At 40.8% G+C, this 14,566-nt stretch overlaps 1 protein-coding gene across 1 annotated transcript in view; it reads left to right on the top strand.

The window, feature by feature from the left end:
- The window catches only part of LOC132829794 (glutamate receptor ionotropic, kainate 3-like), a 484,473-nt gene that overhangs the window by 401,888 nt on the left and 68,019 nt on the right, over positions 1-14,566 (top strand). The window contains exon 14 of the mRNA XM_060847158.1: positions 12,855-13,072. Within this exon, the coding sequence (XP_060703141.1) occupies positions 12,855-13,072 (218 nt within the window). The remainder of the gene's footprint in view (positions 1-12,854; positions 13,073-14,566) is intronic.

Genomic DNA, 14,566 nt, shown 5'->3' with positions numbered 1-14,566 from the left:
GAGAAAACAGAGCTAACGTTTTGGGTCCAGTGACCCTTCCACAGAACTCAGTTTAGTTTAGGTGGGAGTTAGGTTATCCCAAACCCAAAATAATTAAGGGCCTAAAGTGCATTTAAGGATGAATCAGACAGTTGGAGAGGAAAATGTGTCTTATTGTTGAGACGGTGGTGAAACACAAATTATATCAATAGTTCCTTAAATTAGCAGTTAGTTCCATTGCATTGATTTGAATGCTCCTTCAGCACAGCACAGACTTCTTTCTTTGTATCAAATCACATTAGTGGACCTTAATTAGAAAGGCTAATGGTACAATTATTATTAAATGTACCAAGATTCTGAAACAGGACCACATAAGTGAAGGTGGCAGGATGAAACAATTTGCAAGAAGCAAAGAATTAGAAGGCTACATAGATGACTCTGCTCCCAGTACCTCAATAGATAAATGCATCATCCACTGTTCTGGTCTGTGCAGACAGAAAGAACCTGTCAAATTCAATTGCTGGAGTTTGATAATTTAATCAGCTAAAAATACAGTGGGACTGGCACAATTATGCTGCCTCTGTTTCTCAACTGGAAAAAGATCAATAAGGGACCCTAAGTCATTATCATTATCAAATGTGCATTGGCTAGGGGAAAAAAATTACAGATACAGCTAAATTCAGCCTACATTATGCAATCAAATCCCTTTTCCCAGCTTGTTATTCTTCAGTGTTTGTGGAACAAAGATAAAGGATGGTTTCCTCCCATTTTTGGACTAAGTCCAAAAGCGGGAGAGATTAGAAGAGGGAAACCTACAAACTGTTAAAAAAGTGCACCGGATTTTCCAGCAATCCAACAGCTGACTGACCGAGAGCCTCCCAGCAAGCTGAATTAAGACCTCATATTATAAAGACCCAAAACCACCATGAGCTGCTGATCAGTCGGACGTTGGCAGCTCCAGACCTCAGCATATGTCACAGTGGAGGCAGTAGCTTCTCCTGTTAATATACCCTCCAGACTCTCAGGGTAGGGGATGATCTGCAGGAAATTGCTTGCTTTGCATGTGCTGGTAGGGGATGGGTCTTGCGAAGTAAAGGCCATAGGGTCAGAATGAACAGCAGGATGTTAGCTCTGAGCAGCCATCTGCCTTTTATATGTCAAGTCTCTCAATCATACACAGATTAGTGCAAATTCCCCACACAAATTGGAAGCCTGCTCACATTGCACAGTACCCCACCTGGAGCTTATATAATGACAAACCAGGCAGGAAAGTGAAGCTTGGACTCTCCTGCCCAGAAATAAGTTTGGATAGTAGTAGGATGGTAACAGCGTAAATTATTTTCTTGCCTTTGGACCCACAATTGATTCTACCCAAAGAATGTTTCACTTGGGTAAGGTATTGCACATGGAACTGGAACTCAGTAGAAGGTAGCTCTTTTTTACATAAAGGAGGGGGACTATGTTGGAGAAAAACTCAGGCCAGTACAATATTAGAACATTGAAGTATTGTGCACTGTCATGAGGTGTTAGTTGAATATAATGGAAGTAGTAATTTATTCATGGAAAGGAATGGGAGCGATAATTGGATTAGTTGGTTTATAATCTAAAAATGCACCTGACTTTCATAAGGTGGTAATTGGAATGTTTTCCAAGTTTAGGCTGAGAGTTAGGAAGGATGCAGTTTCCGAAAAGGCATCCCATTTTCAGAATCTATTTAACTGGAAGTCTGCATGAGCCTAATAATTACTAATCTTTGAGTAGTTTTTTTTAATGTGTTCATTGGATGAGGGTGTCATTGGCTAGATCAGCATTTATTGTTCAGCCCTCATTGACCAGAGGACAGTTAAGAGTCAACTGCTGTGGCTCTGGAGTCATATCTAGGCCAGACTTGATAAAGATTAGTAGAGCTTCTTCCCAAAATGACAATGGTGAATTATATGGATTCGTAGAACAGTCAATAGTACAAAGATCAGCATACTGATCATTGTGCCAGCTGTTTTTATAACTCCAAATTTTTCCTTATTACTGAATTCAGATTTCACTATCTGTCACAATTGATTACTAAGAGAAAGTGAGGACTGCAGATGTTGGAAAGTCAGAGTCAGAGTTTGGCGCTGGAAAAGCACAGCAGGTCAGGCAGCATCCGAGGAGCAGGAGAGTCGATGTTTTGGGCACTAGTCACACTTTTGCACAGTGGATTACTCGTCCAGTGACATTACCCTTGTGCTGTTACCTCCCATTATAAATGGTAGTCTCTGATACAAATAGGTTCGAATAATTTGGGAGTTGTTCATTAATTATGAAGGACTCAGCAAGCTGTCAATATTTTATCTTGCTGTTCATTCAAAGATGCAGGTGTCATTGGCAAGGTCAACATTGTTATCATATTTAACTGGACTTTGGATAAATAGCTTACAAGGCCATTTGTGAGGGAAGTTGTCAACCATAATGTTATGGTTCTGGAGTGGCTTGTAATTTCAAAAAATGTAGTCATTGAGCTTAATCTGCCATTATCATCTTAATCATCATCTGCCACTGTAGGATCTGAACACAACTCACTTTGTTGAGGCAGGAAGAATTGTTTTCACCTTAGAAGAACCCATTGTGTGATGCATAGTTAGGTGAATTCTAAATATCTCCCTTTTGTGCATTCAGGCTGAAATTGTCGAGTTTTAAAATACTCCAAAGGGACAGGCATGGCCTGCTGTGGCCTCCATCTTGAAAATGTTGAGGAGGGTGTGGTTCTGAAAAGGTTAGATTTGCATTTAGTCTGAGAATGATATACATTGGGTAGAGAATCAAGAGATTCCAGCTCTAGATCCCAATGGGTTCAGATATGTTGTCCCTGGTTCCTGATAGTATTCATAATTATGCCTTAAAAATGTGTTGCTGGAAAAATGCAGCAGGTCAGGCAGCATCCAAGGAGCAGGAGAATCGACGTTTCGGGCATAAGCCCTTCTGCAGGAATGAGGAGGGTGTGCTAAGCAGGCTAAGATAAAAGGTAGGGAGGAGGGACTTGGGAGAGGGGCATTGGAATACGATAGGTGGAAGGAGGTTAAGGTTGGAGTGATAGGCCGGAGAGATCAGGAAGAAGATTGCAGGTCAAGAAGGTGTTGCTGAGTCTGAGGGTTGGGACTGAGAAAAGGTGGGGGGGAGGGGAAATGAGAAAGCTGGAGAAATCTGCATTCATCTCTTGTGGTTGGAGGGTTCCTAGGTGGAAGATGAGGTGCTCTTCCTCCAGCCGTCGCGTTGCTATTGTCTGGCGATGGAGGAGACCAAGGACCTACATGTCGCTGGCGGAGTGGGAGGCGGAGTTAAAGTGTTTAGCCATGGGGTGGTTGGGTTGGTTGGTGCGGGTGTCCCAGAGGTGTTCTCTGAAACGTCCCGCAAGTAGGCGGCCTGTTTCCCCAATGTACAGGAGGCTACATCGGATGCAGTAAATGATGTGTGTGGAGGTGCAGGTGAATTTCTGATGGATATGGAAAGATCCCTTGGGGCCTTGGAGGGAAGTGAGGGGGGAGATGTGGGCGCAAGTTCTGCATTTCTTGCGGTTGCAGGGGAAGGTGCCGGGAGTGGAGGTTGGTTGGTGGGGGGTGTGGATCTGACAAGGGAGTAGCAGAGGGAGTGATCTTTCTGGAATGCTGATAGGGCTGGGGAGGGAAATATATCCTTGGTGGCGGGATCTGTTTGGAGATGGCAGAAATGACGAAGGATGATACGATGTATCTGGAGGTTGGTGGGGTGGTAGGTGAGGACCAGTGGGGTTCTGTCCTGGTGGCGATTGGAGGGGCAAGGTTCAAGGGCGGAGGAGCGGGAAGTGGAGGAGATGCAGTGGAGGGCATCGTCAACCACGTCTGAGGGGAAATTGTGGTCTTGCATACTTCCTATATACTCTTCTTAGGATTCACTCGATCTATCCTGATTTTACCTGACAAATGCTTCCTTTTTTTCTTAACCAAACCCTCAAATTGTTTAGTCATCCAGCATTCCTTATACCTACCAGCCTTCCCTTTCACCCTGACAGGAATATACTTTCTCTGGATTCTTGTTATCTCATTTCTGAAGGCTTCCCATTTTCTAGCCGTCCCTTTACCTGCGAACATCTGCCTCCAATCAGCTTTTGAACGTTCTTGCCTAATACTGTCAAAATTGGCCTTTCTCCAATTTAGAACTTCAACTTTTAGCTCTCATTAAAGAGAGATGACTGGTGGTACTCTGGACTGAGATCAGCAGCCAACTGAGTTAACTGACTCTTCCATTCATTAAATTCTGAACAATTAAAGTCTGTGCTCGGCAGAATAAGGTATATTTTGAAGGCAGGACAGATACTAAACATGCTCCAAGAAGAAAAATTTCAAAACTTCGAGACACATTTAATATTTCCAAACTGTAATGAGCCTTAAGGGCTGATATCTTTTCTTAAAAGAAAAACTTGGAATGCTTGGTTCCTTTAATTCACAAAACACAGCCCTAATCTGATTCAACTTTATTACTTACCAACTCAATGAAAGGATTGCATGTTTATTATTTACTGCTGTTTTATGTTTTAATACACTGGATTAGAAAATACAAATAAATACAAGATGCATTCTTTAATCCTTCGATGATGGAACACCACCATCTGCACATTCCTTCCCATGTCATAGAACAGGAACAGGCCCTTTGTTTTGCTAAATCCATGCCATTCATGATGCCAGTCTAAACTAATCCCTGTGACTGCATATCAGAATCCCGACAATGTGAAAGCAAGTAATTCAAGCCCACACCGATCCTCCGAAGAGAATCCCACACAAACCCATACTGTCCTATCCCTGTACCCCACATTTCCCAAATCTACCTAGTCTGCACTTCCTTGGACTGTAGGAGAAAACTGTAGTATCCAGAGGAAACTCACACAGATATGTGAAGAGCATGCAAACTCCACACAGACAGACATCCAAGGTTGCAATTGAACCTGCGTCCCAAGCTCTGTGAGGCAGTGTACAAGTCAATGAGCCACCAAACCACCTCTATATGGTCTGTATACTTGTATTATCTGCCTATTCATGTGTCTGTCTAAATGCCTTTGAAATATTGCTATCATATCTGCTTCTACCACATCCCCAGACACCTATGAAACCTATACAAAAAAAAATCTTGCACCTCCTTTAAACTTACCTTGGCTCACTTTAAATCAATGCCTTTATTATTTGACATTAGCACTCTGGGAAAAAGACTCCAACCATCCATCCTATCCATACCTCTCATATTTTGTACACTTTAGTCAGGTTGCCACTCAACCTCTGACAATCTAGTGAAAGCAATCCAAGTTTGTCCAACCTCTCCTTATAGCTAATAACTCCAACCCAGGCAACATCCTGGCAAACCTCTTTTGAACCCTCTCCATAGCCTCCGCATTCTTCCTAAGGTATGGTGAGCTGAACTGCAGACAATATTCCAATTTTGGCCTATTTAAAGGTTTATTCATCTGCAACATGACTTGTCAACTTTTATACTCAGTGCCCCGACCAATAAAGACAAGCATGCTGAATGCCTTCTTCAGCACCTTATTCACTTAGTGCTTTGTCTTTTTTTTAAAACGAAGAAAAAAGGTCTGGCTTTGGCATTATCCATTTTTAGAAAGTCAAAAGCAGCAAAGGACTTGGGGAGTGAAGAATGAAGAGTTAGAAGTTGCGACGGTAGAGGAGGTTCGAGGAAGGGAAGGTGAGGACATGAAACAACCTAAATAACTGAATCGGGATAAAAAGACAATACTGATAGGAAGCAAACACATGGCACAAAGAGCAGATATAATAATTGGGGATGAATTGCATATGAACAGCCAAAGTAATTGCAGAAGTAGACTAATCAACCCCTTGAGCCTGTTCCACCATTCAATGAGAACATGGCTGGTCTATTTGTTTTGAATTTCACATTCCCATTTATCCTCATTAGCCCTTTGATTCCCTGACCAACAAGAATCAATCCATCTTTGTCTTGGAAATATTTAATGACCTCCACTGGTGTCTGAGAGAGAGAGAGTGAAAGTTTAATCCTCTAGCGGAATAAAATTCTTCCCATCTATGGAAAACAGCCCCTAAATTCAAATCAGTGTCCTCTCATTTTTAACTGAGCCACAAGAGTTAACATTCCACATCTACCTTCACATGACCCTTCAGAATCTTATACACTTCAATTGCTGGAGACTCAGGATACTTTGAAGGCTATGTGCCCCAATTACCTTGAGCAATAGTACTAAAGTCCTGTGTTCCAGAACTGGGTATACACCTACCCAAGCTGTTCCAATATCAGAATTGTAATTGTATCTACCCGAGAAGGTGGAAAATTGTTCCGTTATGCCCAGCACACAAACAGCAAAACAAATCCAACCAAATCAATTACCATCCTGTCAGTCTCCTCTCGATCATCAGAAAAGTGGTGAAAGTGGTTATCATAAGTGCTATCAAGCAGCACTTGCTTACCAATGATCTGCTCACTGACTCTTAGTCTGGGTCAACTTTGTTTAAAAATGGATAAAAGAGCTAAATACCAGAGGTGAGATGAGTGTGACTGCCTTTGACATTTTACTGAAAATGACATCAAGGAGACCTAGCAAAAATGGAGTCAGTGGAAATCGGGAGAAAATTTTTTACTATGGAGTCATTCCAGATTCCACAGCTTGATGGAATTTACAGAGTCATACAGTCATCATAGGATCATCATAGTATCCCTACAGTGTAGAAGTAGGTCCTTCGGCCCAACAACTCCATACTGACTCTCCGAAGACTTACCCATCCAGACCCATTTCCCCTACCTGATATTTACCCCTGACTAATGTACATACCCTTCACATCCCTGAACTCTATGGGTAATTTAGTATGGACAATCCACCTAACCTGCATATCTTTGGACTGTAGAGGGAAGTCATAGATTCATACAGCATGGAAACAGACTCTTTGGTCCAACTAGTCCACGCCAACCATATTCCCAAACTAAACATGACCCATTGACCTGTATTTGGCCCCAAACCCTCCAAACCTTTCCTATGCATGGACTCATCCAAATGCCTTTTAAATGTTGTAACTGTATTGATATCTCCCACTTCCTCTGGCAGTTTATTCCATGCACAAACCACTCTTTGTGTAAAACAGTTGCCCTGTCATGTTCTTTTTAAATCTTTCTCCTCTCACTGTAAAAGTATGCTCCCTAGTTTTGAACTCTCCCACTGTAGGGAAAAGACCTTTCCTATTCACTTTATCTATATCCTCTTGATTTTATAAATCTCTATAAGGTCACCCCCTCAAGCTCCAGTGGAAAAAAATCTCAGTCTATGCAGCCCTCCTTTTGATTCAAACCCTACTTTCCTGGCAACATCTTGGTACATCATCCTGGTGAACCATCTCCCGATTTAATAATATCCTTCCTACAGCAAGGCAACCAGAGCTGTACACAGTACTCAGTACACAGAACAGGCCTCACCAACATCCTAGACAACATCAACTTGATGTCCCAACTCATTTACTAAAATGACTGAGCAATGAAGGCAAGCTGCTAAACACTTTCTTAACCATCCTGTCTACCTGCGATACAAATTTCAAAAAATTATGTACCTGAAACCCCAGGTGTCTCTGTTCTACAACACTACCCAGGGCCCTACCATTAACTGTATAAATTCTGATCTTATTTGTTTTACCAAAACACAATATCTCGCATCTATCCAAATTAAACTCCATTTGCTAATCCTCTGCTCATTGGTCTAATTGATCAAGATCTCTTTGCAACCTTAGATAACTTTCTTCATTCTCCACTATACTCCCAAATTTGCTGTCATCTGCGAATTTACTAACCTGTATTCCTGTAATTTCCTATATTCTCATCCAAATTGTTTATATAAATGACAAACAAATGTAGAGCTAGTGTCAATCCTTGTGGAACACCACTAGACAGAAGCTTTCAGTCAGAAAAACAACCCTCCACCGCCATCCTCTGTCTATTGCTATCAAACCAATTTTGTATCCAATTGGCAAGCTAACCCTGATTTCCATGTGATCTAACTTTACCAATTAGTCTACTATGCAGAACATTGTCAAAGGCTTAACTAAAGTCCACTTGAACTCAGCCTTTGATTTTCTTGTCCAGAATGGCACCACAAACATTGGACCACCATACATATGCAGAGTTTGTTAAACCTTGTCAGTTTATACAGTAAGTAATCCCACACAGCCAGCTTACATTTCAATTTAAAGCAGGCAGGCTGAATCTGTTATCCGTTTTGTTGAGTTGAGTTATAGACACAATATATATCCATGTTCCTTTTGTCGGCCAAGATTAAGGCCATGTGCAATTAAATAAAATCCAAAGAAAGTTTGGCGATTAACTCCCATTTCAAAGGAAATGGAGTATAAGAGCAGCTAGCAAAAACAGAAATGGCTGGAAGAGCTCAGCTGGTTCTGCAGTGCCTGTGGAGAGAAATCAGAGTTAAGACTCTGCTAGACCTGCTGAGCTTTTCCAGCAATTTCTGATTTTGTTTCTGATTTCCAGCATCCACAGTTCTTTTGTTTTTTTTAACTTTGTAGATGTAGAGAGGCTTTGCTTAAACTTTATGGGACACTAATCAGACTACAGGTGGAATACTCTCAATGGGCATGGGCCCCTTATCCAAAGAAAGACATATTGGCATTGCAGCAATCCAGAGAAGTTTTGCTAGGCTGATACAAGACATGGAAGGACTGTCTTATGAGGAAAGGTTGAGTAGATTGAATCTGTACTCATTAGAACTTAGAAGAACACAAATTTCTGAGGGGACTTGACAGGGTGGATGTGGAGGGACTGTTCCCTTGTGAGAGAATCTAAGGCCAAAGGGCATAAGCTCAGGATAAGTGGTCACATTTTTCAGACAGAGATGAGCATTTTTTTTCCTGCGGGTAGTGACTCTGTGGAATTCTTTACTGTAGAAGGCTGTCAAGGTTGGGTGATTACATATATTCAAAGCTGAGACAGACAGATCTATAATCAGTAACAAAATCAAGAGAGTGATTTTGAGGATTATCAGATCAGCCATGATCTCATTCAATGGTGGAATCAGATCAGATCAGATGAATGGTCTGCTCCTGTCTTATTTTCAACTTGCCCTGCCACCTTCAACATATTGTATTCAAAGTCCCAGATCTTTCTTCAAAACAATTTATTTTATTTTATACTGCATTTTTTCATTCTTCCTACCAAATGTATCACATTGGTTTTCTCTGTATTCTATTTCAATTGCCATGTGCTCGTCCATTCCAATGCATTTTCAATATCTCCTTGAGGTCAGTCTCTATCTTTCTCATTGTTCACAAGAATTCTAAGCTCTGTGCATCTGCAAAGTTTGTATTTATATTTTCCATAACTAAATCCAGATCAGTCAGCCTTTTCTATATCCTGCTCTTTCCTTTGACAACCTTCCTTAGTATGCACAACTCTATCAATTTTTGTCTTGTTTACAAATTAATTAATCCGTCCACCTACATTTTTATATACATCATTTGTCACAGATGTCCAGTCAGAAAATCACTGCTCCACAACCACACTGTTTCCTATAACCAAACCAATTTTGTATCCAACTCACCAATTTGCTATGGATCCCATACAACCTAATCCTCTGGTCCAAACTACCACAAGGGACCTTTCAAATGCTTCGTAAAGTCCATATAGACAATGCCCACTGCACTTCATCAGCAATCATCTTCATAACTTCCTCAAAAAACTCCTCAAAGACCTCCTTGTACAAAACCATGCTGACTATTCACAATAAGTCCATTATTTCCCAAATTCAAGAAATCCTGTCCCTAAAATCTTCTATAGTCTCCCAGATTATTTCTGTCACGCTTTTTAAACAAAGGAACAACATTTACTATTCGCCAATCTTCCGGGATGGGCTTGTAGCTAAAAAGGATACTAAGGTCTCTATCAAGGCCCTCCTTTCCCTCCCACAGTATCCTGGGATAGATCCCATCAGCCCGAGGGGATCTATCTACCTTAATGCTTTTGCTGACACGTAATACCTCCTCCCTAGGTGTTGACATGCCCTAGAATATCAACACACCCCTCCCTAATCTGACTAAATTTAATAGGAACAAATCTGTGTTCTGTGACACACAAACAGAATGGTGGAGAAACTCAGCATGTCTGGCAGCATCTGTAGAGTTAAAATTTTGATTCCGGCATGTCAAATCTTCGGAATGATTCTGAAGATGAGTTATATTAGACCCGAAGCATTAATTCTGTTTCGCTCCTCACTGATACTGCTAGGCCTGCTGAGTTTCTGCACTGTTCTGTGTTTGCATCATAGAACAAATGCCTTGATTTTACGTGCTACTGGTTTTCTTTTGAATCAACTGGAAGTCTTGTTTATTTCATGCTGTCATGTCCAAGGCTAATGACAAACCAGAGAGCTCATTTATGAAACTTAATTGTTCATAACTTTTGGATTTCTATAAATAAAAGGACTCCAATGCGTTGTGCACACAATTACGTGACTATGCATAGATTGATTCCTTTTCAAAATTGCAATTACTCAAATGATAAATGCAGATCCTTATAAAAAAGGTATTATGATTTTGTGTTTACTTAAACATACATAATCTCACACCAGGACTGATAAATGTACATGGGTTGTGTTTACTGGAAGATCTGTTGGAAGATTGCACATTAGGCAGCTTTGTCTCAGAATGTACAGTTATACTCTCCCACATTACATGCTGGCAGTGGCTGATTCTCACGTTCTACTGCCTGGATGATTCATTAGCATGATGCTCCTTACAGTGATTAAATCAAGAGGCAAAGTTTAAACAAGGTGCTTGAGGTCTCAGTGAGAACCATAGAATCCCAACAGTGCAGAAAGTGTCCATTCGGCCAATTGAGTCCACCCAGACTCTCAGCAGAACATTCCTTCCAGACTCACTCCTGTAATTCTGTATTTCCCATGGCTAATCCACCTAGCCCGCACATCTCTGAATGCTATGGGCAATTTAGCATGGTCAGATCACCTTACCTCCACATCTTTGGACTGGGGGAGGAAACTGGAGCACCCAGACGAAACACACATTAACAAGGGGAGAACGTGCAAACTCCACAGAGCTGGTCTCCAAGGGTGGAATCAAACCTGGGTCCCTGGCACTATGAAGCAGCAGTGCTAAACATTGTGCAACCCATTGACTGGCAACTCAGCAAGTATCCCATGCCAGTTCCTTTTGGCAGACACGCTGGCATTGGAAGTGCCCAGCAGCAGACTCTCTGCTCCATCGGGGACTCAAGAGCAGCATTTAAGGATCCTCATAGCTGCCAGTTAACCCAAGGCTGATAGTTCCTATTGCTGACAGTGCCACTGTGGGAAAGATGGTGGCTGCCAGCAATGCCACCACCAGATGCCAAGGATCAGCAAAAGGCCTCAAGAACAAGTGAGTGACAGTCATAGGGACAGGGTCCAATGTAAAAAAAACACAGAAATATCCTTTAAACATATTTTTCTTAAAAACCTACAGTACCAGAGTGACAGAGCCATAACACAACTTGTAAACTGAACCAAAGAAGGAAAGCTAATCATTAGAATTATATGTTTTTCCCAATTCTTGAGAGAAGTGGGTGAATTGCTCTACTCACTGGCATCAGAGGTAGACCTATTGGGGAGGCTTTGGTTTAGCTCAGCAGGCTGATTGGCTGGCTTCTAATGTAGAGTGGTATTAATATCAGTGGGTTCAATTCCTGCTGTAGGTGACGGCAAAGGGCCGTCAAACTCTTCCCCTTTCCTCAGGCATGTAACCCTCTGGTTAAACTAGCACCAGTTGCCTCTTTTTCATTAGAGAGCAGCCCAATGGTCTACGGTGACTTTACCTTCCGTTTAATGGGAACACGTTTGTGTATAACTATAACATAATGCACATGGGTTATTCTGCTTCTTGAGAGCATGATACCTTTAGTTTGAAACAAAAGCTTGTCATTCAAAGAAAGTAAATTTGTGAACATGTTGCAATTCTGAGACAAAAACTGTTCATTGGCGCAGATAAGTTAGTTTTGGATAGAACCTCTGTCCAAATTAGTGATCATCAGAAACTATGAGAATTGTAAAAAAAAACGGTACAAGTATAAAAGTGAATCACATTCTGTATCAAATAGTCACTTTTTTATGTGTTTGCATAAAAAAAAAACAATTATGTCAATTGAATTAAGTGGGTTGATTTTCAACTTTGAATGATCCAACGGAAGGGAGCCCGGTTAATGAAATGTGCCAATGCTGCTCTTTGGGAAAAAAGAAAATAAGTAAAATTAAAATTTAGGTAGTTCCTAAAAGGGCAACTGATTTGAATCATCAATTGTACACCTGGGCAATGTCCAATGAGTTTGATTGTTTCTCTGTTTGAAAAAGAAGGGCTTTACAGTTCATATTTAGATTCAACAAAACCTTCAAAAAGAGGATTTTTAATTGAAGAAAACACTCCTGTTTTTAGCTATTTTATTGCACTTCTACATGGACAAAGAGATTTGCCTTTGGTTTCCTCCCAACAGCCTCTTAGATTGGTCAATATTGTGGGTGGAAAAGTCAGCAGAGTCACTTACAGGCTGTACCAGTGAACCATTGAGAACCCAATGCATTTTGAGACCGATGTACCAATAGAAGAGACTGAAAGAATGAATGTGTGCCAGATTCTTCAACTCAATTTATTCATGTTAAACTAACCCCTTCTGTTCCTGCTCTTGATCCATAAAATGTAATATTCACACTTTTTTCTCATTAAACACAGCATTTTAAAGTAAATTAAAATAGTTATGCATTTATTATTGACAAACTAGAAAATTATTATCTATTTGTTGTTCGCTCAGTGTATTATTTTTGTGACTGATCCTGTTGTTTGTTGCAGGCTCGGAACTGATGCCAAAAGCCCTGTCCACCAGAATAATCGGTGGCATCTGGTGGTTTTTCACCCTCATAATTATCTCATCCTACACGGCGAACCTGGCTGCTTTCCTAACTGTTGAACGCATGGAATCCCCCATAGAGTCAGCTGATGACCTGGCGAAACAAACCAAAATAGAATACGGGGCAGTTAAAGATGGAGCCACCATGACTTTTTTCAAGGTAAGGAGGCATGCTGTCTTTTTTTCAAACCCACAACCATATTCCCTCTGCTTTATTCTCACCAGGATGCCTAGACATCTTCCCAGCTGTGCTTTAATATCATGTAGACAAGTGTTAAATCATGTGTAATGGATTTTTAAAATTTATCGTCCTTGTTTGAAAGAAAAAAAATTATGTGAGCTGGTGCGATTCATGTAAATTTGCATGATTTACCAGCAGTTTAAGTGTACTATTGCTTTGAGTTCTGTACGTTGGTATCAATTTTACTGCAGGGTCATGCAACTACCTGTTATGGCTTCAAATATTAATCAAGAAGCATTTACTCAAGATCACATTTGGAATGAATTACCCCACCTACACTCCCAATATTTATCATCAGAATTTATTTGCAGAATGCAGGTTAGAAACAAGTAAAAACACGTTCCATCAGCAGATGCTGAGAATTCTACCCTGCCCTAAAGCAAAAAAAAACAGTAGTTGATAGGGTTGACTTCCATCCAGGATGGAATTAAAAGGAGTCCTATAGCTTATGTTTAAGAGGACTAAAGATCAAAAGGTTTACAAAAAGCATGGTGGCACAGTGGTTAACATTACTGCCTTACAGCACCAGAGACTGGGGTTCAATGCCTGCCTCAGGCAACTGTTTGTGTGGAGTTAGCACATTTTCTCTGTGTCTGTGTGGGTTTCCTCCCACAGTTACGTAGATGTGCAGGTCAGGTGAATTGGCTAGGCTAAATTGCCTGTAGTGTTAGGTGAAGGGGTAAATATAGGGGAATAGGTCTGGGTGGGTTGCTCTTCGGAGGATCGGTGTGGGCTTGTTGGGCCGAAAGGTCTGTTTCCACACTATAAGTAATCTAAAAAAAAACGTTTCTTTGATCAAATACTGCTTAGGCCTTGAAAGGTTGAGGCATGAAAACATTGACTGTGGATCTCGAATGATTGGGGAGTGCACAATTTGTACAATGTTATGTTCAGGAAATTCATATTCCAGGAGCCTGGCATCAAGGAGCCAGGCCCCAGCATTTGCCTTATTAGCTACATTTGTTGGATTCCTTAAAATGTTATGGCACAAATGAGCCTTAAAAAAATAACTCAAGAATGCAGCATTTTGTGAAACTCAGTTAACATATAAAGCTATCCTTAATTATGTCAAATTCAATATCTTACACATTTTCCAAAACTGCCTTTGTAAGTTTGCAAACAGCTCTCATGTGGTTATTCAAAAGAAACTTCATCTGCATTGTGCAGCCCAAGAAAAGCAATTGCAGATATGATAGGAGCTAACTTAACTTGACTCAAATGGCACACTGATTGACATGTGCTCTGTGCTCTCCACTTATTTTAATGATTTCAATAATACAGGCCTTGTATTATTGACCAGAAACTGGAGTCACTTTTCTGAGTTTAAAGGATTATGTGTTCTGCAAAATGGTCAGTCAATTTTTCATGAAGCCTTCCCAGTAATAGACTACAGTATGAAGCAGCAACTCTAGT

Source organism: Hemiscyllium ocellatum, chromosome 30 (genome assembly GCF_020745735.1).
Source record: "Hemiscyllium ocellatum isolate sHemOce1 chromosome 30, sHemOce1.pat.X.cur, whole genome shotgun sequence".
Taxonomy (NCBI): Eukaryota; Metazoa; Chordata; class Chondrichthyes; order Orectolobiformes; family Hemiscylliidae; genus Hemiscyllium; species Hemiscyllium ocellatum.
Note: the sequence above shows the minus strand (reverse complement) of the source record. Positions and strands in the feature narration are given on the sequence as shown.